The 25819-nt window shown below is 54.2% G+C and overlaps 1 protein-coding gene across 1 annotated transcript in view; it reads right to left on the bottom strand.

Annotated features, from left to right (window-relative positions):
• Positions 1-25819, bottom strand: part of LOC137381126 (uncharacterized) — a 184719-nt gene that overhangs the window by 11330 nt on the left and 147570 nt on the right. The window contains exon 16 of the mRNA XM_068053517.1: positions 5305-5551. Coding sequence (XP_067909618.1) covers positions 5305-5551 — 247 coding nt within the window. The remainder of the gene's footprint in view (positions 1-5304; positions 5552-25819) is intronic.

Raw genomic sequence — 25819 nt, 5'->3', positions numbered from 1 at the left:
ACCATCACCCACTCCCTCTGGTATCAACACACTGTGGCTGCACTGTGTACCATCACCCACTCCCTCTGGTATCAACACACTGTGGCTGCACTGTGTACCATTACCCACTCCCTCTGGTATCAACACACTGTGGCTGCACTGTGTACCATTACCCACTCCCTCTGGTATCAACACACTGTGGCTGCACTGTGTACCATCACCCACTACCTCTGGTATCAACACACTGTGGCTGCACTGTGTACCATTACCCACTCCCTCTGGTATCAACACACTGTGGCTGCACTGTGTACCATCACCCACTCCCTCTGGTATCAACACACTGTGATTACACTGTGTACCATCACCCACTCCCTCTGGTATCAACACACCGTGGTTACACTGTGTACCAGCACCCACTCCCTCTGGTATCAACACACTGTGGTTACACTGTGTACCATCACCCACTCCCTCTGGTATCAACACACCGTGGTTACACTGTGTACCATCACCCACTCCCTCTGGTATCAACACACTGTGGTTACACTGTGTACCATCACCCACTCCCTCTGGTATCAACACACCGTGGTTACACTGTGTACCATCACCCACTCCCTCTGGTATCAACACACTGTGGTTACACTGTGTACCATCACCCACTCCCTCTGGTATCAACACACCGTGGTTACACTGTGTACCAGCACCCACTCCCTCTGGTATCAACACACTGTGACTGCACTGTATACCATCACCCACTCCCTCTGGTATCAACACACTGTGGCTGCACTGTGGACCAGCACCCACTCCCTCTGGTATCAACACACTGTGGCTGCACTGTGTACCAGCACCCACTCCCTCTGGTATCAACACACTGTGGCTGCACTGTGCACCATCACCCACTCCCTCTAGTATCAACACATCCTGGCTGCACTGTGTACCATCACCCACTCCCTCTGGTATCAACACACTGTGGCTGCACTGTGTACCAGCACCTACTCCCTCTGGTATCAACACACTGTGGCTGCACTGTGTACCATCACCCACTCCCTCTGGTATGAACACACCGTGGTTACACTGTGTACCATTACCCACTCCCTCTGGTATCAACACACTGTGGCTGCACTGTGTACCATCACCCACTCCCTCTGGTATCAACACACTGTGGCTGCACTGTGTACCAGCACCCACTCCCTCTGGTATCAACACACTGTGGCTGCACTGTGTACCATCACCCACTCCCTCTGGTATCAACACACTGTGGCTGCACTGTGTACCATCACCCACTCCCTCTAGTATCAACACACTGTGGCTGCACTGTGTACCAGCACCCACTCCCTCTGGTATCAACACACTGTGGCTGCACTGTGTACCAGCACCTACTCCCTCTGGTATCAACACACTGTGGCTGCACTGTGTACCAGCACCCACTCCCTCTGGTATCAACACACTGTGGCTACACTGTGTACCATCACCCACTCCCTCTGGTATCAACACACTGTGGCTGCACTGTGTACCATCACCCACTCCCTCTGGTATCAACTCACTGTGGCTACACTGTGTACCATTACCCACTCCCTCTGGTATCAACACACTGTGGCTGCACTGTGTACCAGCACCCACTCCCTCTGGTATCAACACACTGTGGCTGCACTGTGTACCAGCACCCACTCCCTCTGGTATCAACACACTGTGGCTGCACTGTGTACCATCACCCACTCCCTCTAGTATCAACACACTGTGGCTGCACTGTGTACCAGCACCCACTCCCTCTGGTATCAACACACTGTGGCTGCACTGTGTACCATCACCCACTCCCTCTGGTATCAACACACTGTGGCTGCACTGTGTACCAGCACCCACTCCCTCTGGTATCAACACACCGTGGTTACACTGTGTACCAGCACCCACTCCCTCTGGTATCAACACACCGTGGTTACACTGTGTACCAGCACCCACTCCCTCTGGTATCAACTCACTGTGGCTGCACTGTGTACCAGCACCCACTCCCTCTGGTATCAACTCACTGTGGCTGCACTGTGTACCAGCACCCACTCCCTCTGGTATCAACACACTGTGGCTGCACTGTGTACCAGCACCCACTCCCTCTGGTATCAACACACTGTGGCTGCACTGTGTACCAGCACCCACTCCCTCTGGTATCAACACATCCTGGCTGCACTGTGTACCATCACCTACTCCCTCTGGTATCAACACACTGTGGCTGCACTGTGTACCATCACCCACTCCCTCTGGTATGAACACACCGTGGTTACACTGTGCACCAGCACCTACTCCCTCTGGTATCAACACACTGTGGCTGCACTGTGTACCATCACCCACTCCCTCTGGTATCAACACACTGTGGTTACACTGTGCACCAGCACCTACTCCCTCTGGTATCAACACACTGTGGCTGCACTGTGTACCAGCACCCACTCCCTCTGGTATCAACACATCCTGGCTGCACTTGTACCAGCACCCACTCCCTCTGGTATCAACACACTGTGGCTGCACTGTGTACCAGCACCCACTCCCTCTGGTATCAACACACTGTGGCTGCACTGTGTACCATCACCCACTCCCTCTGGTATCAACACACTGTGGCTGCACTGTGTACCATTACCCACTCCCTCTGGTATCAACACACTGTGGCTGCACTGTGTACCATTACCCACTCCCTCTGGTATCAACACACTGTGGCTGCACTGTGCACCATCACCCACTCCCTCTGGTATCAACACACTGTGGCTGCACTGTGCACCATCACCCACTCCCTCTGGTATCAACACACTGTGGCTGCACTGTGTACCAGCACCCACTCCCTCTGGTATCAACACACTGTGGCTGCACTGTGTACCATCACCCACTCCCTCTGGTATCAACACACTGTGGCTGCACTGTGTACCATCACCCACTCCCTCTGGTATGAACACACTGTGGCTGCACTGTGCACCATTACCCACTCCCTCTGGTATGAACACACTGTGGCTGCACTGTGCACCATTACCCACTCCCTCTGGTATGAACACACTGTGGCTGCACTGTGCACCATTACCCACTCCCTCTGGTATGAACACACTGTGGCTGCACTGTGCACCATCACCCACTCCCTCTGGTATGAACACACTGTGGCTGCACTGTGTACCATCACCCACTCCCTCTGGTATGAACACACTGTGGCTGCACTGTGCACCATCACCCACTCCCTCTGGTATGAACACACTGTGGCTGCACTGTGCACCATCACCCACTCCCTCTGGTATCAACACACTGTGGCTGCACTGTGCACCATCACCCACTCCCTCTGGTATGAACACACTGTGGCTGCACTGTGCACCATCACCCATTCCCTCTGGTATGAACACACTGTGGCTGCACTGTGTACCATTACCCACTCCCTCTGGTATGAACACACTGTGGCTGCACTGTGTACCATTACCCACTCCCTCTGGTATGAACACACTGTGGCTGCACTGTGCACCATCACCCACTCCCTCTGGTATGAACACACTGTGGCTGCACTGTGCACCATCACCCACTCCCTCTGGTATGAACACACTGTGGCTGCACTGTGCACCATCACCCACTCCCTCTGGTATCAACACACTGTGGCTGCACTGTGTACCATCTACAGGATGTGCTGCAGCAAACATTACCAAGTCTGACACCAACAACATCCTGAGGGATCACCATTAACCAGGAACTCACTGGACCAGCTACCGAAATACCATAGCCACTCCAAATTCAAGTTATCAACAACAACTGATAGGGCAGATAGAGAGAAACTATTGCCTCTGATGTGAGTAGCCTAGGTCTAGGGAAAATAGTCGAAATATTAGAGCCAGGCCTTTCAGGAGTTAAATTAGGAAATAAAAGCAAAATACTATGGATGTTGGAAATCTGAAATAAAAACAGAAAGTGCTGGAAATACTCAGCAGGTCTGGCAGCATCGGTGGAGAGAAAAACAGAGTTCATGTTTCACGTCAGTGACCCTTCATCACAACTGGCAAAGGTTAGAAATGTAATAGATTTTAAGCAAATAGAATGGGACCGGGGGAAAAGAGAAAAGGGAAGGTGTTGATAGGACAGAGGGTCAGAGAGAATAACTGACAAGGAGGTCGTGGGGCAAAAGCAAAGAGAGTGTGTTAATGATGTGGTGAAAGAACACTCTTATTAGCACACGGGGCAAAGGCAGGTATCTGGAGTTAGGTCACAGATCAGATAATGTAACAGGTACAAGAGGCTAAAAGGCCTCGTCCTGTTCCTTGGTTCCTACAAGAGCAGGTCAGGAGCTGGGCCACGATGACCAAAGGCACCAGCTTGAATTGTGCTCAACGGCAAAGGTAGCAGCCATTTTGCACACAGCAAGATCCCACCAGTAGCAATGAGACAAATCACCAGTAAACGTTTTTCTTTATTGTTTCATGGGATGTGGGCGTCACTGGCAAGGCCAGCACTTATTGCCCATCCCTAACTGCCCTTGAACTGAGTGGCTTACTGGGCCATTTCAGGGGACAGTTAAGAGTCAACCACACTGCTGTGCGTCTGGAGTCACATGTAGGCCAGACCAGGTAAGGACAGCAGATTTCCTTCCCTAAAGGACATTAATGAACCAGATGGGTTTTCTTATTTTAATTCCAGATTTTCATTCATTAACTGAATTTAAATTCCACCTGCTGCCGTGGTGGGATTTGAACCCGTGGCATTAGCCTGGGTCACTGGATGACTAATCTCGTGGCATCACCACCAGACCACAACTCCCCCAGTAATTTTGGTTGTGTTGTTTGAGGGATACATCTGGTCAAAGGCAGAAGAACCCCTGAGTCCTCTTGGAATAGTACCATGGGATCTTCATCACTACAGCAAACATCTCACCTGAAAGACAGCACCTCTGACAGTAGTGAGGGAGTGCTGCACTGTGCAGATCTTTCTGTTAGCACTCCCTCAGAACATCACACCTGAAGGGGTGAATGCAGATCCCACTGCACCTTTCAGAAACAAACTGGATAAATACCTGGAAAGGAGAAATTTGTCAACATTTGGGAAAGTGAAGGGGAGTGGGATTAATTGGACAGCTCTTTCAAAGAGGCAGCACAGACATGATGGGCCGAATGGCTAAGATTTGTTGAAGTTTTCAAGTCCTCGAGAGGGGTTTGAGTCCTTGGGACTTAGTTGGGGACACGGCTACCGACTGAGCCAAGGGTGAGGTGTTTGACCGGGCACGGTGCAGATGGCCTATAGTTCAGAGAGGAAACTGGACTAACGGCTGAGCCTCTCCACTCTTCCGTATAGAAGTAGAGAGGAGAATGATGCAGGAAAGACTCAAACCTGTGTCCTCGATATTGTTGAACACCTGAGGGGGTCCATCACGTAACAGCTTGCCCCGCAGTTTCAGGTACTCAGTAGAACTGACAGTGAAGACATGAAGGTTCCCGTCTCTGCTCGAGTCACGATCGGCCCCCACTGTTGACAGATGGCAAACCTCATCAGCATCATCATCATCATCTTCATCACCGCTCTCCTCCCCTTCCTCCTCAGAATCCAGCTCTTCAGTCTTGGCTTGACGTTTCAGCTCCTAAACACAATTCAGAAAAAAACAATGATTAGATCACAGTGCACAGTGAGATTAAACACTGGGCTGGACCGGGTTCGATGACAGTGCACCCAGAGAGTTAACACTGGGCTGGACCGGGTTAGATCACAGTGCACCCAGAGAGTAAACACTGGGCTGGACTGGGTTAGATCACAGTGCACCCAGAGAGTAAACACTGGGCTGGACTGGGTTAGATCACAGTGCACCCAGAGAGTAAACACTGGGCTGGACCGGGTTAGATCACAGTGCACCCAGAGAGTAAACACTGGGCTGGACCGGGTTAGATCACAGTGCACCCAGAGAGTAAACACTGGGCTGGACTGGGTTAGATCACAGTGCACCCAGAGAGTAAACACTGGTCTGGACCGGGTTAGATCACAGCGCACCCAGAGAGTAAACACTGGGCTGAACCGGGTTAGATCACAGTGCACCCAGAGAGTAAACACTGGGCTGGACCGGGTTAGATCACAGTGCACCCAGAGAGTAAACACTGGGCTGGACTGGGTTAGATCACAGTGCACCCAGAGAGTAAACACTGGGCTGGACCGGGTTAGATCACAGTGCAACCAGAGAGTAAACACTGGGCTGGACCGGGTTAGATCACAGTGCATCCAGAGAGTAAACACTGGGCTGGACCGGGTTCGAGCTCAGCAAACCGAGAGAGATTAAACACTGGGCTGGACCGGGTTAGATCACAGTGCACCCAGAGAGTAAACACTGGGCTGGACCGGGTTAGATCACAGTGCACCCAGAGAGTAAACACTGGGCTGGACCGGGTTAGATCACAGTGCACAGAGAGTAAACACTGGGCTGGACCGGGTTAGATCACAGCGCACCCAGAGAGTAAACACTGGGCTGGACCGGGTTAGATCACAGCAAACCGAGAGAGAGTAAACACTGGGCTGGACCGGGTTAGATCACAGCAAACCGAGAGAGAGTAAACACTGGGCTGGACCGGGTTAGATCACAGCAAACCGAGAGAGAGTAAACACTGGGCTGGACCGGGTTAGATCAGTGCACCCAGAGAGTAAACACTGGGCTGGACCGGGTCAGATCACAGCGCACCCAGAGAGTAAACACTGGGCTGAACCGGGTTAGATCACAGCGCACCCAGAAAGTAAACACTGGGCTGGACCGGGTTAGATCACAGTGCACCCAGAGAGTAAACACTGGGCTGGACCGGGTTAGATCACAGCAAACCGAGAGAGAGTAAACACTGGGCTGGACCGGGTTAGATCACAGCGCACCCAGAGAGTAAACACTGGGCTGGACCGGGTTAGATCACAGCGCACCCAGAGAGTAAACACTGGGCTGGACCAGGTTAGATCACAGCGCACCCAGAGAGTAAACACTGGGCTGGACCGGGTTAGATCACAGCAAACCGAGAGAGAGTAAACACTGGGCTGGACCGGGTTAGATCACAGCAAACCGAGAGAGAGTAAACACTGGGCTGGACCGGGTTAGATCACAGTGCACCCAGAGAGTAAACACTGGGCTGGACCGGGTTAGATCACAGCAAACCGAGAGAGAGTAAACACTGGGCTGGACCGGGTTAGATCACAGCAAACCGAGAGAGAGTAAACACTGGGCTGGACCGGGTGAGATCACAGTGCACCCAGAGAGTAAACACTGGGCTGGACCGGGTTAGATCACAGCAAACCGAGAGAGAGTAAACACTGGGCTGGACCGGGTTAGATCACAGCAAACCGAGAGAGAGAAAACACTGGGCTGGACCGGGTTAGATCACAGTGCACCCAGAGAGTAAACACTGGGCTGGACTGGGTTAGATCACAGCAAACCGAGAGAGAGTAAACACTGGGCTGGACCGGGTTAGATCACAGCAAACCGAGAGAGAGTAAACACTGGGCTGGACCGGGTTAGATCACAGCAAACCGAGAGAGAGTAAACACTGGGCTGGACCGGGTTAGATCACAGCAAACCGAGAGAGAGTAAATACTGGGCTGGACCGGGTTAGATCACAGTGCACCCAGAGAGTAAACACTGGGCTGGACCGGGTTAGATCACAGCAAACCGAGAGAGAGTAAACACTGGGCTGTACCGGGTTAGATCACAGTGCACCCAGAGAGTAAACACTGGGCTGGACCAGGTTAGATCACAGTGCACCCAGAGAGTAAACAGTGGGCTGGACCGGGTTAGATCACAGTGCACCCAGAGAGTAAACACTGGGCTGGACCAGGTTAGATCACAGCAAACCGAGAGAGAGTAAACACTGGGCTGGACCGGGTTAGATCACAGCGCACCCAGAGAGTAAACACTGGGCTGGACCGGGTTAGATCACAGCGCACCCAGAGAGTAAACACTGGGCTGGACCGGGTTAGATCACAGCAAACCGAGAGAGATTAAACACTGGGCTGGACCGGGTTAGATCACAGTGCACCCAGAGAGTAAACACTGGGCTGGACCGGGTTAGATCACAGTGCACCCAGAGAGTAAACACTGGGCTGGACCGGGTTAGATCACAGTGCACCCAGAGAGTAAACACTGGGCTGGACCGGGTTAGATCACAGCAAACCGAGAGAGATTAAACACTGGGCTGGACCGGGTTAGATCACAGTGCACCCAGAGAGTAAACACTGGGCTGGACCGGGTTAGATCACAGTGCACCCAGAGAGTAAACACTGGGCTGGACCGGGTTAGATCACAGTGCACAGAGAGTAAACACTGGGCTGGACCGGGTTAGATCACAGCGCACCCAGAGAGTAAACACTGGGCTGGACCGGGTTAGAACACAGCAAACCGAGAGAGAGTAAACACTGGGCTGGACCGGGTTAGATCACAGCAAACCGAGAGAGAGTAAACACTGGGCTGGACCGGGTTAGATCACAGTGCACCCAGAGAGTAAACACTGGGCTGGACCGGGTTAGATCACAGCGCACCCAGAGAGTAAACACTGGGCTGGACCGGGTTAGATCACAGCAAACCGAGAGAGAGTAAACACTGGGCTGGACCGGGTTAGATCACAGCAAACCGAGAGAGAGTAAACACTGGGCTGGACCGGGTTAGATCACAGTGCACCCAGAGAGTAAACACTGGGCTGGACCGGGTTAGATCACGGCAAACCGAGAGAGAGTAAACACTGGGCTGGACCGGGTTAGATCACAGCAAACCGAGAGAGAGTAAACACTGGGCTGGACCGGGTTAGATCACAGCAAACCGAGAGAGAGTAAACACTGGGCTGGACCGGGTTAGATCACAGCGCACCCAGAAAGTAAACACTGGGCTGGACCAGGTTAGATCACAGCGCACCCAGAGAGTAAACACTGGGCTGAACCGGGTTAGATCACAGCGCACAGAGAGAGTAAACACTGGGCTGGACCGGGTTAGATCACAGTGCACCCAGAGAGTAAACACTGGGCTGGACCGGGTTAGATCACAGTGCACCCAGAGAGTAAACACTGGGCTGGACCGGGTTAGATCACAGCAAACCGAGAGAGAGTAAACACTGGGCTGGACCGGGTTAGATCACAGCAAACCGAGAGAGAGTAAACACTGGGCTGGACCGGGTTAGATCACAGCAAACCGAGAGAGAGTAAACACTGGGCTGGACCGGGTTAGATCACAGCGCACCCAGAGAGTAAACACTGGGCTGGACCAGGTTAGATCACAGTGCACCCAGAGAGTAAACACTGGGTTGGACCGGGTTAGATCACAGCGCACCCAGAGAGTAAACACTGGGCTGAACCGGGTTAGATCACAGTGCACCCAGAGAGTAAACACTGGGCTGGACCGGGTTAGATCACAGCAAACCGAGAGAGAGTAAACACTGGGCTGGACCGGGTTAGATCACAGCAAACCGAGAGAGAGTAAACACTGGGCTGGACCGGGTTAGATCACAGCAAACCGAGAGAGAGTAAACACTGGGCTGGACCGGGTTAGATCACAGCGCACCCAGAAAGTAAACACTGGGCTGGACCAGGTTAGATCACAGCGCACCCAGAGAGTAAACACTGGGCTGAACCGGGTTAGATCACAGTGCACCCAGAGAGTAAACACTGGGCTGGACCAGGTTAGATCACAGCGCACCCAGAGAGTAAACACTGGGCTGAACCGGGTTAGATCACAGTGCACCCAGAGAGTAAACACTGGGCTGGACCAGGTTAGATCACAGTGCACCCAGAGAGTAAACACTGGGCTGGACCAGGTTAGATCACAGCGCACCCAGAGAGTAAACACTGGGCTGACCCGGGTTAGATCACAGTGCACCCAGAGAGTAAACACTGGGCTGACCCGGGTTAGATCACAGTGCACCCAGAGAGTAAACACTGGGCTGACCCGGGTTAGATCACAGTGCACCCAGAGAGTAAACACTGGGCTGGACCAGGTTAGATCACAGCGCACCCAGAGAGTAAACACTGGGCTGGACCGGGTTAGATCACAGCAAACCGAGAGAGAGTAAACACTGGGCTGGACCGGGTTAGATCACAGCGCACCCAGAGAGTAAACACTGGGCTGGACCAGGTTAGATCACAGCGCACCCAGAGAGTAAACACTGGGCTGACCCGGGTTAGATCACAGTGCACCCAGAGAGTAAACACTGGGCTGAACCGGGTTAGATCACAGTGCACCCAGAGAGTAAACACTGGGCTGGACCGGGTTAGATCACAGCACACCCAGAGAGTAAACACTGGGCCGGACCGGGTTAGATCACAGCGCACCCAGAGAGTAAACACTGGGCTGGACCAGGTTAGATCACAGCGCACCCAGAGAGTAAACACTGGGCTGGACCGGGTTAGATCACAGCGCACCCAGAGAGTAAACACTGGGCTGGACCGGGTTAGATCACAGTGCACCCAGAGAGTAAACACTGGGCTGGACCGGGTTAGATCACAGCGCACCCAGAGAGTAAACACTGGGCTGGACCAGGTTAGATCACAGCGCACCCAGAGAGTAAACACTGGGCTGAACCGGGTTAGATCACAGTGCACCCAGAGAGTAAACACTGGGCTGGACCGGGTTAGATCACATTGCACCCAGAGAGTAAACACTGGGCTGGACCGGGTTAGATCACAGTGCACCCAGAGCGTAAACACTGGGCCGGACCGGGTTAGATCACAGCGCACCCAGAGAGTAAACACTGGGCTGGACCGGGTTAGATCACAGCACACAGAGAGAGTAAACACTGGGCTGGACCGGGCTAGATCACAGCACACCTGGCGAGTAAACACTGGGCTGAACCGGGTTAGATCACAGCGCACAGAGAGAGTTAACACTGGGCTGGACCGGGTTAGATCACAGCACACCTGGAGAGTAAACACTGGGCTGAACCGGGTTAGATCACAGCGCACCCAGAAAGTAAACACTGGGCTGGACCGGGTTAGATCACAGCGCACCCAGAGAGTAAACACTGGGCTGGACCGGGTTAGATCACAGTGCACCCAGAGAGTAAACACTGGGCTGGACCGGGTTAGATCACAGCGCACCCAGAGAGTAAACACTGGGCTGGACCAGGTTAGATCACAGCGCACCCAGAGAGTAAACACTGGGCTGAACCGGGTTAGATCACAGTGCACCCAGAGAGTAAACACTGGGCTGGACCGGGTTAGATCACATTGCACCCAGAGAGTAAACACTGGGCTGGACCGGGTTAGATCACAGTGCACCCAGAGCGTAAACACTGGGCCGGACCGGGTTAGATCACAGCGCACCCAGAGAGTAAACACTGGGCTGGACCGGGTTAGATCACAGCACACAGAGAGAGTAAACACTGGGCTGGACCGGGCTAGATCACAGCACACCTGGAGAGTAAACACTGGGCTGAACCGGGTTAGATCACAGCGCACAGAGAGAGTTAACACTGGGCTGGACCGGGTTAGATCACAGCACACCTGGAGAGTAAACACTGGGCTGAACCGGGTTAGATCACAGCGCACCCAGAAAGTAAACACTGGGCTGGACCGGGTTAGATCACAGCGCACCCAGAGAGTAAACACTGGGCTGAACCGGGTTAGATCACAGTGCACCCAGAGAGTAAACACTGGGCTGGACCAGGTTAGATCACAGCGCACCCAGAGAGTAAACACTGGGCTGAACCGGGTTAGATCACAGTGCACCCAGAGAGTAAACACTGGGCTGGACCAGGTTAGATCACAGTGCACCCAGAGAGTAAACACTGGGCTGGACCAGGTTAGATCACAGCGCACCCAGAGAGTAAACACTGGGCTGACCCGGGTTAGATCACAGTGCACCCAGAGAGTAAACACTGGGCTGACCCGGGTTAGATCACAGTGCACCCAGAGAGTAAACACTGGGCTGGACCAGGTTAGATCACAGCACACCCAGAGAGTAAACACTGGGCTGGACCGGGTTAGATCACAGCAAACCGAGAGAGAGTAAACACTGGGCTGGACCGGGTTAGATCACAGCGCACCCAGAGAGTAAACACTGGGCTGGACCAGGTTAGATCACAGCGCACCCAGAGAGTAAACACTGGGCTGACCCGGGTTAGATCACAGTGCACCCAGAGAGTAAACACTGGGCTGAACCGGGTTAGATCACAGTGCACCCAGAGAGTAAACACTGGGCTGGACCGGGTTAGATCACATTGCACCCAGAGAGTAAACACTGGGCTGGACCGGGTTAGATCACAGCACACCCAGAGAGTAAACACTGGGCCGGACCGGGTTAGATCACAGCGCACCCAGAGAGTAAACACTGGGCTGGACCAGGTTAGATCACAGCGCACCCAGAGAGTAAACAGTGGGCTGGACCGGGTTAGATCACAGCGCACCCAGAGAGTAAACACTGGGCTGGACCGGGTTAGATCACAGTGCACCCAGAGAGTAAACACTGGGCTGGACCGGGTTAGATCACAGCACACCCAGAGCGTAAACACTGGGCCGGACCGGGTTAGATCACAGCGCACCCAGAGAGTAAACACTGGGCTGGACCGGGTGAGATCACAGTGCACCCATAGAGTAAACACTGGGCTGGACCGGGTTAGATCACAGCAAACCGAGAGAGAGTAAACACTGGGCTGGACCGGGTTAGATCACAGCAAACCGAGAGAGAGAAAACACTGGGCTGGACCGGGTTAGATCACAGTGCACCCAGAGAGTAAACACTGGGCTGGACTGGGTTAGATCACAGCAAACCGAGAGAGAGTAAACACTGGGCTGGACCGGGTTAGATCACAGCAAACCGAGAGAGAGTAAACACTGGGCTGGACCGGGTTAGATCACAGCAAACCGAGAGAGAGTAAACACTGGGCTGGACCGGGTTAGATCACAGCAAACCGAGAGAGAGTAAATACTGGGCTGGACCGGGTTAGATCACAGTGCACCCAGAGAGTAAACACTGGGCTGGACCGGGTTAGATCACAGCAAACCGAGAGAGAGTAAACACTGGGCTGTACCGGGTTAGATCACAGTGCACCCAGAGAGTAAACACTGGGCTGGACCAGGTTAGATCACAGTGCACCCAGAGAGTAAACAGTGGGCTGGACCGGGTTAGATCACAGTGCACCCAGAGAGTAAACACTGGGCTGGACCAGGTTAGATCACAGCAAACCGAGAGAGAGTAAACACTGGGCTGGACCGGGTTAGATCACAGCGCACCCAGAGAGTAAACACTGGGCTGGACCGGGTTAGATCACAGCGCACCCAGAGAGTAAACACTGGGCTGGACCGGGTTAGATCACAGCAAACCGAGAGAGATTAAACACTGGGCTGGACCGGGTTAGATCACAGTGCACCCAGAGAGTAAACACTGGGCTGGACCGGGTTAGATCACAGTGCACCCAGAGAGTAAACACTGGGCTGGACCGGGTTAGATCACAGTGCACCCAGAGAGTAAACACTGGGCTGGACCGGGTTAGATCACAGCAAACCGAGAGAGATTAAACACTGGGCTGGACCGGGTTAGATCACAGTGCACCCAGAGAGTAAACACTGGGCTGGACCGGGTTAGATCACAGTGCACCCAGAGAGTAAACACTGGGCTGGACCGGGTTAGATCACAGTGCACAGAGAGTAAACACTGGGCTGGACCGGGTTAGATCACAGCGCACCCAGAGAGTAAACACTGGGCTGGACCGGGTTAGAACACAGCAAACCGAGAGAGAGTAAACACTGGGCTGGACCGGGTTAGATCACAGCAAACCGAGAGAGAGTAAACACTGGGCTGGACCGGGTTAGATCACAGTGCACCCAGAGAGTAAACACTGGGCTGGACCGGGTTAGATCACAGCGCACCCAGAGAGTAAACACTGGGCTGGACCGGGTTAGATCACAGCAAACCGAGAGAGAGTAAACACTGGGCTGGACCGGGTTAGATCACAGCAAACCGAGAGAGAGTAAACACTGGGCTGGACCGGGTTAGATCACAGTGCACCCAGAGAGTAAACACTGGGCTGGACCGGGTTAGATCACGGCAAACCGAGAGAGAGTAAACACTGGGCTGGACCGGGTTAGATCACAGCAAACCGAGAGAGAGTAAACACTGGGCTGGACCGGGTTAGATCACAGCAAACCGAGAGAGAGTAAACACTGGGCTGGACCGGGTTAGATCACAGCGCACCCAGAAAGTAAACACTGGGCTGGACCAGGTTAGATCACAGCGCACCCAGAGAGTAAACACTGGGCTGAACCGGGTTAGATCACAGCGCACAGAGAGAGTAAACACTGGGCTGGACCGGGTTAGATCACAGTGCACCCAGAGAGTAAACACTGGGCTGGACCGGGTTAGATCACAGTGCACCCAGAGAGTAAACACTGGGCTGGACCGGGTTAGATCACAGCAAACCGAGAGAGAGTAAACACTGGGCTGGACCGGGTTAGATCACAGCAAACCGAGAGAGAGTAAACACTGGGCTGGACCGGGTTAGATCACAGCAAACCGAGAGAGAGTAAACACTGGGCTGGACCGGGTTAGATCACAGCGCACCCAGAGAGTAAACACTGGGCTGGACCAGGTTAGATCACAGTGCACCCAGAGAGTAAACACTGGGTTGGACCGGGTTAGATCACAGCGCACCCAGAGAGTAAACACTGGGCTGAACCGGGTTAGATCACAGTGCACCCAGAGAGTAAACACTGGGCTGGACCGGGTTAGATCACAGCAAACCGAGAGAGAGTAAACACTGGGCTGGACCGGGTTAGATCACAGCAAACCGAGAGAGAGTAAACACTGGGCTGGACCGGGTTAGATCACAGCAAACCGAGAGAGAGTAAACACTGGGCTGGACCGGGTTAGATCACAGCGCACCCAGAAAGTAAACACTGGGCTGGACCAGGTTAGATCACAGCGCACCCAGAGAGTAAACACTGGGCTGAACCGGGTTAGATCACAGTGCACCCAGAGAGTAAACACTGGGCTGGACCAGGTTAGATCACAGCGCACCCAGAGAGTAAACACTGGGCTGAACCGGGTTAGATCACAGTGCACCCAGAGAGTAAACACTGGGCTGGACCAGGTTAGATCACAGTGCACCCAGAGAGTAAACACTGGGCTGGACCAGGTTAGATCACAGCGCACCCAGAGAGTAAACACTGGGCTGACCCGGGTTAGATCACAGTGCACCCAGAGAGTAAACACTGGGCTGACCCGGGTTAGATCACAGTGCACCCAGAGAGTAAACACTGGGCTGACCCGGGTTAGATCACAGTGCACCCAGAGAGTAAACACTGGGCTGGACCAGGTTAGATCACAGCGCACCCAGAGAGTAAACACTGGGCTGGACCGGGTTAGATCACAGCAAACCGAGAGAGAGTAAACACTGGGCTGGACCGGGTTAGATCACAGCGCACCCAGAGAGTAAACACTGGGCTGGACCAGGTTAGATCACAGCGCACCCAGAGAGTAAACACTGGGCTGACCCGGGTTAGATCACAGTGCACCCAGAGAGTAAACACTGGGCTGAACCGGGTTAGATCACAGTGCACCCAGAGAGTAAACACTGGGCTGGACCGGGTTAGATCACAGCACACCCAGAGAGTAAACAATGGGCCGGACCGGGTTAGATCACAGCGCACCCAGAGAGTAAACACTGGGCTGGACCAGGTTAGATCACAGCGCACCCAGAGAGTAAACACTGGGCTGGACCGGGTTAGATCACAGCGCACCCAGAGAGTAAACACTGGGCTGGACCGGGTTAGATCACAGTGCACCCAGAGAGTAAACACTGGGCTGGACCGGGTTAGATCACAGCGCACCCAGAGAGTAAACACTGGGCTGGACCAGGTTAGATCACAGCGCACCCAGAGAGTAAACACTGGGCTGAACCGGGTTAGATCACAGTGCACCCAGAGAGTAAACACTGGGCTGGACCGGGTTAGATCACATTGCACCCAGAGAGTAAACACTGGGCTGGACCGGGTTAGATCACAGTGCACCCAGAGCGTAAACACTGGGCCGGACCGGGTTAGATCACAGCGCACCCAGAGAGTAAACACTGGGCTGGACCGGGTTAGATCACAGCACACAGAGAGAGTAAACACTGGGCTGGACCGGGCTAGATCACAGCACACCTGGAGAGTAAACACTGGGCTGAACCGGGTTAGATCACAGCGCACAGAGAGAGTTAACACTGGGCTGGACCGGGTTAGATCACAGCACACCTGGAGAGTAAACACTGGGCTGAACCGGGTTAGATCACAGCGCACAGAGAGAGTTAACACTGGGCTGGACCGGGTTAGATCACAGCACACCTGGAGAGTAAACACTGGGCTGAACCGGGTTAGATCACAGCGCACCCAGAAAGTAAACACTGGGCTGGACCAGGTTAGATCACAGCGCACCCAGAGAGTAAACACTGGGCTGAACCGGGTTAGATCACAGTGCACCCAGAGAGTAAACACTGGGCTGGACCAGGTTAGATCACAGCGCACCCAGAGAGTAAACACTGGGCTGACCCGGGTTAGATCACAGTGCACCCAGAGAGTAAACACTGGGCAGACCCGGGTTAGATCACAGTGCACTCAGAGAGTAAACACTGGGCTGGACCAGGTTAGATCACAGCGCACCCAGAGAGTAAACACTGGGCTGGACCGGGTTAGATCACAGCAAACCGAGAGAGAGTAAACACTGGGCTGGACCGGGTTAGATCACAGCGCACCCAGAGAGTAAACACTGGGCTGGACCAGGTTAGATCACAGCGCACCCAGAGAGTAAACACTGGGCTGACCCGGGTTAGATCACAGTGCACCCAGAGAGTAAACACTGGGCTGAACCGGGTTAGATCACAGTGCACCCAGAGAGTAAACACTGGGCTGGACCGGGTTAGATCACATTGCACCCAGAGAGTAAACACTGGGCTGGACCGGGTTAGATCACAGCACACCCAGAGAGTAAACACTGGGCCGGACCGGGTTAGATCACAGCGCACCCAGAGAGTAAACACTGGGCTGGACCAGGTTAGATCACAGCGCACCCAGAGAGTAAACACTGGGCTGGACCGGGTTAGATCACAGCGCACCCAGAGAGTAAACACTGGGCTGGACCGGGTTAGATCACAGTGCACCCAGAGAGTAAACACTGGGCTGGACCGGGTTAGATCACAGCACACCCAGAGCGTAAACACTGGGCCGGACCGGGTTAGATCACAGCGCACCCAGAGAGTAAACACTGGGCTGGACCGGGTTAGATCACAGCACACAGAGAGAGTAAACACTGGGCTGGACCGGGCTAGAACACAGCACACCTGGAGAGTAAACACTGGGCTGAACCGGGTTAGATCACAGCGTACAGAGAGAGTTAACACTGGGCTGGACCGGGTTAGATCACAGCACACCTGGAGAGTAAACACTGGGCTGAACCGGGTTAGATCACAGTGCACCCAGAGAGTAAACACTGGGCTGGACCGGGTTAGATCACAGCGCATCCACAGAGTAAACACTGGCTGGACCGGGTTAGAGCTCAGCAAACCGAGAGAGAGTAAACACTGGGCTGGACCGGCTTAGATCACAGCAAACCGAGAGAGAGTAAACACTGGGCTGGACCGGGTTAGATCACAGCGCACCCAGAGAGTAAACACTGGGCTGGACCGGGTTAGATCACAGTGCACCCAGAGAGTAAACACTGGGCTGAACCGGGTTAGATCACAGCGCACCCAGAGAGTAAACACTGGGCTGGACCGGGTTAGATCACAGTGCACCCAGAGAGTAAACACTGGGCTGGACCAGGTTAGATCACAGCAAACCGAGAGAGAGTAAACACTGGGCTGGACCGGGTTAGATCACAGCGCACCCAGAGAGTAAACACTGGGCTGGACCGGGTTAGATCACAGCGCACCCAGAGAGTAAACACTGGGCTGGACCGGGTTAGATGACAGCGCACCCAGAGAGTAAACACTGGGCTGGACCGGGTTAGATCACAGTGCACCCAGAGAGTAAACACTGGGCTGGACCAGGTTAGATCACAGCAAACCGAGAGAGAGTAAACACTGGGCTGGACCGGGTTAGATCACAGCGCACCCAGAGAGTAAACACTGGGCTGGACCGGGTTAGATCACAGCGCACCCAGAGAGTAAACACTGGGCTGGACCGGGTTAGATCACAGCGCACCCAGAGAGTAAACACTGGGCTGGACCGGGTTAGATCACAGCAAACCGAGAGAGATTAAACACTGGGCTGGACCGGGTTAGATCACAGTGCACCCAGAGAGTAAACACTGGGCTGGACCGGGTTAGATCACAGTGCACCCAGAGAGTAAACACTGGGCTGGACCAGGTAAGATCACAGCAAACCGAGAGAGAGTAAACACTGGGCTGGACCGGGTTAGATCACAGCGCACCCAGAGAGTAAACACTGGGCTGGACCGGGTTAGATCACAGTGCACCCAGAGAGTAAACACTGGGCTGGACCGGGTTAGATCACAGTGCACCCAGAGAGTAAACACTGGGCTGGACCAGGTTAGATCACAGCGCACCCAGAGAGTAAACACTGGGCTGAACCGGGTTAGATCACAGTGCACCCAGAGAGTAAACACTGGGCTGGACCGGGTTAGATCACATTGCACCCAGAGAGTAAACACTGGGCTGGACCGGGTTAGATCACAGCACACCCAGAGCGTAAACACTGGGCCGGACCGGGTTAGATCACAGCGCACCCAGAGAGTAAACACTGGGCTGGACCGGGTTAGATCACAGCACACAGAGAGAGTAAACACTGGGCTGGACCGGGCTAGATCACAGCACACCTGGAGAGTAAACACTGGGCTGAACCGGGTTAGATCACAGCGTACAGAGAGAGTTAACACTGGGCTGGACCGGGTTAGATCACAGCACACCTGGAGAGTAAACACTGGGCTGAACCGGGTTAGATCACAGTGCACCCAGAGAGTAAACACTGGGCTGGACCGGGTTAGATCACAGCGCATCCACAGAGTAAACACTGGCTGGACCGGGTTAGAGCTCAGCAAACCGAGAGAGAGTAAACACTGGGCTGGACCGGCTTAGATCACAGCAAACCGAGAGAGAGTAAACACTGGGCTGGACCGGGTTAGATCACAGTGCACCCAGAGAGTAAACACTGGGCTGGACCGGGTTAGATCACAGTGCACCCAGAGAGTAAACACTGGGCTGAACCGGGTTAGATCACAGCGCACCCAGAGAGTAAACACTGGGCTGGACCGGGTTAGATCACAGTGCACCCAGAGAGTAAACACTGGGCTGGACCAGGTTAGATCACAGCAAACCGAGAGAGAGTAAACACTGGGCTGGACCGGGTTAGATCACAGCGCACCCAGAGAGTAAACACTGGGCTGGACCGGGTTAGATCACAGCGCACCCAGAGAGTAAACACTGGGCTGGACCGGGTTAGATCACAGCGCACCCAGAGAGTAAACACTGGGCTGGACCGGGTTAGATCACAGTGCACCCAGAGAGTAAACACTGGGCTGGACCAGGTTAGATCACAGCAAACCGAGAGAGAGTAAACACTGGGCTGGACCGGGTTAGATCACAGCGCACCCAGAGAGTAAACACTGGGCTGGACCGGGTTAGATCACAGCGCACCCAGAGAGTAAACACTGGGCTGGACCGGGTTAGATCACAGCGCACCCAGAGAGTAAACACTGGGCTGGACCGGGTTAGATCACAGCAAACCGAGAGAGATTAAACACTGGGCTGGACCGGGTTAGATCACAGTGCACCCAGAGAGTAAACACTGGGCTGGACCGGGTTAGATCACAGTGCACCCAGAGAGTAAACACTGGGCTGGACCAGGTAAGATCACAGCAAACCGAGAGAGAGTAAACACTGGGCTGGACCGGGTTAGATCACAGCGCACCCAGAGAGTAAACACTGGGCTGGACCGGGTTAGATCACAGTGCACCCAGAGAGTAAACACTGGGCTGGACCGGGTTAGATCACAGTGCACCCAGAGAGTAAACACTGGGCTGGACCAGGTTAGATCACAACGCACCCAGAGAGTAAACACTGGGCTGAACCGGGTTAGATCACAGTGCACCCAGAGAGTAAACACTGGGCTGGACCGGGTTAGATCACATTGCACCCAGAGAGTAAACACTGGGCTGGACCGGGTTAGATCACAGCACACCCAGAGCGTAAACACTGGGCCGGACCGGGTTAGATCACAGCGCACCCAGAGAGTAAACACTGGGCTGGACCGGGTTAGATCACAGCACACAGAGAGAGTAAACACTGGGCTGGACCGGGCTAGATCACAGCACACCTGGAGAGTAAACACTGGGCTGAACCGGGTTAGATCACAGCGTACAGAGAGAGTTAACACTGGGCTGGACCGGGTTAGATCACAGCACACCTGGAGAGTAAACACTGGGCTGAACCGGGTTAGATCACAGTGCACCCAGAGAGTAAACACTGGGCTGGACCGGGTTAGATCACAGCGCATCCACAGAGTAAACACTGGCTAGACCGGGTTAGAGCTCAGCAAACCGAGAGAGAGTAAACACTGGGCTGGACCGGCTTAGATCACAGCAAACCGAGAGAGAGTAAACACTGGGCTGGACCGGGTTAGATCACAGTGCACCCAGAGAGTAAACACTGGGCTGGACCGGGTTAGATCACAGTGCACCCAGAGAGTAAACACTGGGCTGAACCGGGTTAGATCACAGCGCACCCAGAGAGTAAACACTGGGCTGGACCGGGTTAGATCACAGTGCACCCAGAGAGTAAACACTGGGCTGGACCAGGTTAGATCACAGCAAACCGAGAGAGAGTAAACACTGGGCTGGACCGGGTTAGATCACAGCGCACCCAGAGAGTAAACACTGGGCTGGACCGGGTTAGATCACAGCGCACCCAGAGAGTAAACACTGGGCTGGACCGGGTTAGATCACAGCGCACCCAGAGAGTAAACACTGGGCTGGACAGGGTTAGATCACAGTGCACCCAGAGAGTAAACACTGGGCTGGACCAGGTTAGATCACAGCAAACCGAGAGAGAGTAAACACTGGGCTGGACCGGGTTAGATCACAGCGCACCCAGAGAGTAAACACTGGGCTGGACCGGGTTAGATCACAGCGCACCCAGAGAGTAAACACTGGGCTGGACCGGGTTAGATCACAGCGCACCCAGAGAGTAAACACTGGGCTGGACCGGGTTAGATCACAGCAAACCGAGAGAGATTAAACACTGGGCTGGACCGGGTTAGATCACAGTGCACCCAGAGAGTAAACACTGGGCTGGACCGGGTTAGATCACAGTGCACCCAGAGAGTAAACACTGGGCTGGACCAGGTAAGATCACAGCAAACCGAGAGAGAGTAAACACTGGGCTGGACCGGGTTAGATCACAGCGCACCCAGAGAGTAAACACTGGGCTGGACCGGGTTAGATCACAGCAAACCGAGAGAGATTAAACACTGGGCTGGACCGGGTTAGATCACAGTGCACCCAGAGAGTAAACACTGGGCTGGACCGGGTTAGATCACAGTGCACCCAGAGAGTAAACACTGGGCTGGACCGGGTTAGATCACAGTGCACCCAGAGAGTAAACACTGGGCTGGACCGGGTTAGATCACAGCAAACCGAGAGAGATTAAACACTGGGCTGGACCGGGTTAGATCACAGTGCACCCAGAGAGTAAACACTGGGCTGGACCGGGTTAGATCACAGTGCACCCAGAGAGTAAACACTGGGCTGGACCGGGTTAGATCACAGTGCACAGAGAGTAAACACTGGGCTGGACCGGGTTAGATCACAGTGCACCCAGAGAGTAAACACTGGGCTGGACCGGGTTAGATCACAGCAAACCGAGAGAGAGTAAACACTGGGCTGGACCGGGTTAGATCACAGCAAACCGAGAGAGAGTAAACACTGGGCTGGACCGGGTTAGATCACAGTGCACCCAGAGAGTAAACACTGGGCTGGACCGGGTTAGATCACAGTGCACCCAGAGAGTAAACACTGGGCTGGACCGGGTTAGATCACAGCAAACCGAGAGAGAGTAAACACTGGGCTGGACCGGGTTAGATCACAGCAAACCGAGAGAGAGTAAACACTGGGCTGGACCGGGTTAGATCACAGTGCACCCAGAGAGTAAACACTGGGCTGGACCGGGTTAGATCACAGCGCACCCAGAGAGTAAACACTGGGCTGGACCGGGTTAGATCACAGCGCACCCAGAGAGTAAACACTGGGCTGGACCGGGTTAGATCACAGTGCACCCAGAGAGTAAACACTGGGCTGGACCAGGTTAGATCACAGCAAACCGAGAGAGAGTAAACACTGGGCTGGACCGGGTTAGATCACAGCGCACCCAGAGAGTAAACACTGGGCTGGACCGGGTTAGATCACAGCGCACCCAGAGAGTAAACACTGGGCTGGACCGGGTTAGATCACAGCGCACCCAGAGAGTAAACACTGGGCTGGACTGGGTTAGATCACAGCAAACCGAGAGAGATTAAACACTGGGCTGGACCGGGTTAGATCACAGTGCACCCAGAGAGTAAACACTGGGCTGGACCGGGTTAGATCACAGTGCACCCAGAGAGTAAACACTGGGCTGGACCAGGTAAGATCACAGCAAACCGAGAGAGAGTAAACACTGGGCTGGACCGGGTTAGATCACAGCGCACCCAGAGAGTAAACACTGGGCTGGACCGGGTTAGATCACAGTGCACCCAGAGAGTAAACACTGGGCTGGACCGGGTTAGATCACAGCGCACCCAGAGAGTAAACACTGGGCTGGACCAGGTTAGATCACAGCGCACCCAGAGAGTAAACACTGGGCTGAACCGGGTTAGATCACAGTGCACCCAGAGAGTAAACACTGGGCTGGACCGGGTTAGATCACATTGCACCCAGAGAGTAAACACTGGGCTGGACCGGGTTTGATCACAGCACACCCAGAGCGTAAACACTGGGCCGGACCGGGTTAGATCACAGCGCACCGAGAGAGTAAACACTGGGCTGGACCGGGTTAGATCACAGCACACAGAGAGAGTAAACACTGGGCTGGACCGGGCTAGATCACAGCACACCTGGAGAGTAAACACTGGGCTGAACCGGGTTAGATCACAGCGTACAGAGAGAGTTAACACTGGGCTGGACCGGGTTAGATCACAGCACACCTGGAGAGTAAACACTGGGCTGAACCGGGTTAGATCACAGTGCACCCAGAGAGTAAACACTGGGCTGGACCGGGTTAGATCACAGCGCATCCACAGAGTAAACACTGGCTGGACCGGGTTAGAGCTCAGCAAACCGAGAGAGAGTAAACACTGGGCTGGACCGGCTTAGATCACAGCAAACCGAGAGAGAGTAAACACTGGGCTGGACCGGGTTAGATCACAGCGCACCCAGAGAGTAAACACTGGGCTGGACCGGGTTAGATCACAGTGCACCCAGAGAGTAAACACTGGGCTGGACCGGGTTAGATCACAGCACACAGAGAGAGTAAACACTGGGCTGGACCGGGCTAGATCACAGCACACCTGGAGAGTAAACACTGGGCTGAACCGGGTTAGATCACAGCGCACAGAGAGAGTTAACACTGGGCTGGACCGGGTTAGATCACAGCACACCTGGAGAGTAAACACTGGGCTGAACCGGGTTAGATCACAGCGCACCCAGAAAGTAAACACTGGGCGTGACCAGGTTAGATCACAGCGCACCCAGAGAGTAAACACTGGGCTGAACCGGGTTAGATCACAGTGCACCCAGAGAGTAAACACTGGGCTGGACCAGGTTAGATCACAGCGCACCCAGAGAGTAAACACTGGGCTGAACCGGGTTAGATCACAGTGCACCCAGAGAGTAAACACTGGGCTGGACCAGGTTAGATCACAGCGCACCCAGAGAGTAAACACTGGGCTGACCCGGGTTAGATCACAGTGCACCCAGAGAGTAAACACTGGGCTGACCCGGGTTAGATCACAGTGCACCCAGAGAGTAAACACTGGGCTGGACCAGGTTAGATCACAGCGCACCCAGAGAGTAAACACTGGGCTGGACCGGGTTAGATCACAGCAAACCGAGAGAGAGTAAACACTGGGCTGGACCGGGTTAGATCACAGCGCACCCAGAGAGTAAACACTGGGCTGGACCAGGTTAGATCACAGCGCACCCAGAGAGTAAACACTGGGCTGACCCGGGTTAGATCACAGTGCACCCAGAGAGTAAACACTGGGCTGAACCGGGTTAGATCACAGTGCACCCAGAGAGTAAACACTGGGCTGGACCGGGTTAGATCACATTGCACCCAGAGAGTAAACACTGGGCTGGACCGGGTTAGATCACAGCACACCCAGAGAGTAAACACTGGGCCGGACCGGGTTAGATCACAGCGCACCCAGAGAGTAAACACTGGGCTGGACCAGGTTAGATCACAGCGCACCCAGAGAGTAAACACTGGGCTGGACCGGGTTAGATCACAGCGCACCCAGAGAGTAAACACTGGGCTGGACCGGGTTAGATCACAGTGCACCCAGAGAGTAAACACTGGGCTGGACCGGGTTAGATCACAGCACACCCAGAGCGTAAACACTGGGCCGGACCGGGTTAGATCACAGCGCACCCAGAGAGTAAACACTGGGCTGGACCGGGTTAGATCACAGCACACAGAGAGAGTAAACACTGGGCTGGACCGGGCTAGAACACAGCACACCTGGAGAGTAAACACTGGGCTGAACCGGGTTAGATCACAGCGTACAGAGAGAGTTAACACTGGGCTGGACCGGGTTAGATCACAGCACACCTGGAGAGTAAACACTGGGCTGAACCGGGTTAGATCACAGTGCACCCAGAGAGTAAACACTGGGCTGGACCGGGTTAGATCACAGCGCATCCACAGAGTAAACACTGGCTGGACCGGGTTAGAGCTCAGCAAACCGAGAGAGAGTAAACACTGGGCTGGACCGGCTTAGATCACAGCAAACCGAGAGAGAGTAAACACTGGGCTGGACCGGGTTAGATCACAGCGCACCCAGAGAGTAAACACTGGGCTGGACCGGGTTAGATCACAGTGCACCCAGAGAGTAAACACTGGGCTGAACCGGGTTAGATCACAGCGCACCCAGAGAGTAAACACTGGGCTGGACCGGGTTAGATCACAGTGCACCCAGAGAGTAAACACTGGGCTGGACCAGGTTAGATCACAGCAAACCGAGAGAGAGTAAACACTGGGCTGGACCGGGTTAGATCACAGCGCACCCAGAGAGTAAACACTGGGCTGGACCGGGTTAGATCACAGCGCACCCAGAGAGTAAACACTGGGCTGGACCGGGTTAGATGACAGCGCACCCAGAGAGTAAACACTGGGCTGGACCGGGTTAGATCACAGTGCACCCAGAGAGTAAACACTGGGCTGGACCAGGTTAGATCACAGCAAACCGAGAGAGAGTAAACACTGGGCTGGACCGGGTTAGATCACAGCGCACCCAGAGAGTAAACACTGGGCTGGACCGGGTTAGATCACAGCGCACCCAGAGAGTAAACACTGGGCTGGACCGGGTTAGATCACAGCGCACCCAGAGAGTAAACACTGGGCTGGACCGGGTTAGATCACAGCAAACCGAGAGAGATTAAACACTGGGCTGGACCGGGTTAGATCACAGTGCACCCAGAGAGTAAACACTGGGCTGGACCGGGTTAGATCACAGTGCACCCAGAGAGTAAACACTGGGCTGGACCAGGTAAGATCACAGCAAACCGAGAGAGAGTAAACACTGGGCTGGACCGGGTTAGATCACAGCGCACCCAGAGAGTAAACACTGGGCTGGACCGGGTTAGATCACAGTGCACCCAGAGAGTAAACACTGGGCTGGACCGGGTTAGATCACAGTGCACCCAGAGAGTAAACACTGGGCTGGA

Source organism: Heterodontus francisci, chromosome 2 (assembly GCF_036365525.1).
Source record: "Heterodontus francisci isolate sHetFra1 chromosome 2, sHetFra1.hap1, whole genome shotgun sequence".
NCBI lineage: Eukaryota > Metazoa > Chordata > Chondrichthyes > Heterodontiformes > Heterodontidae > Heterodontus > Heterodontus francisci.
Note: the sequence above shows the minus strand (reverse complement) of the source record. Positions and strands in the feature narration are given on the sequence as shown.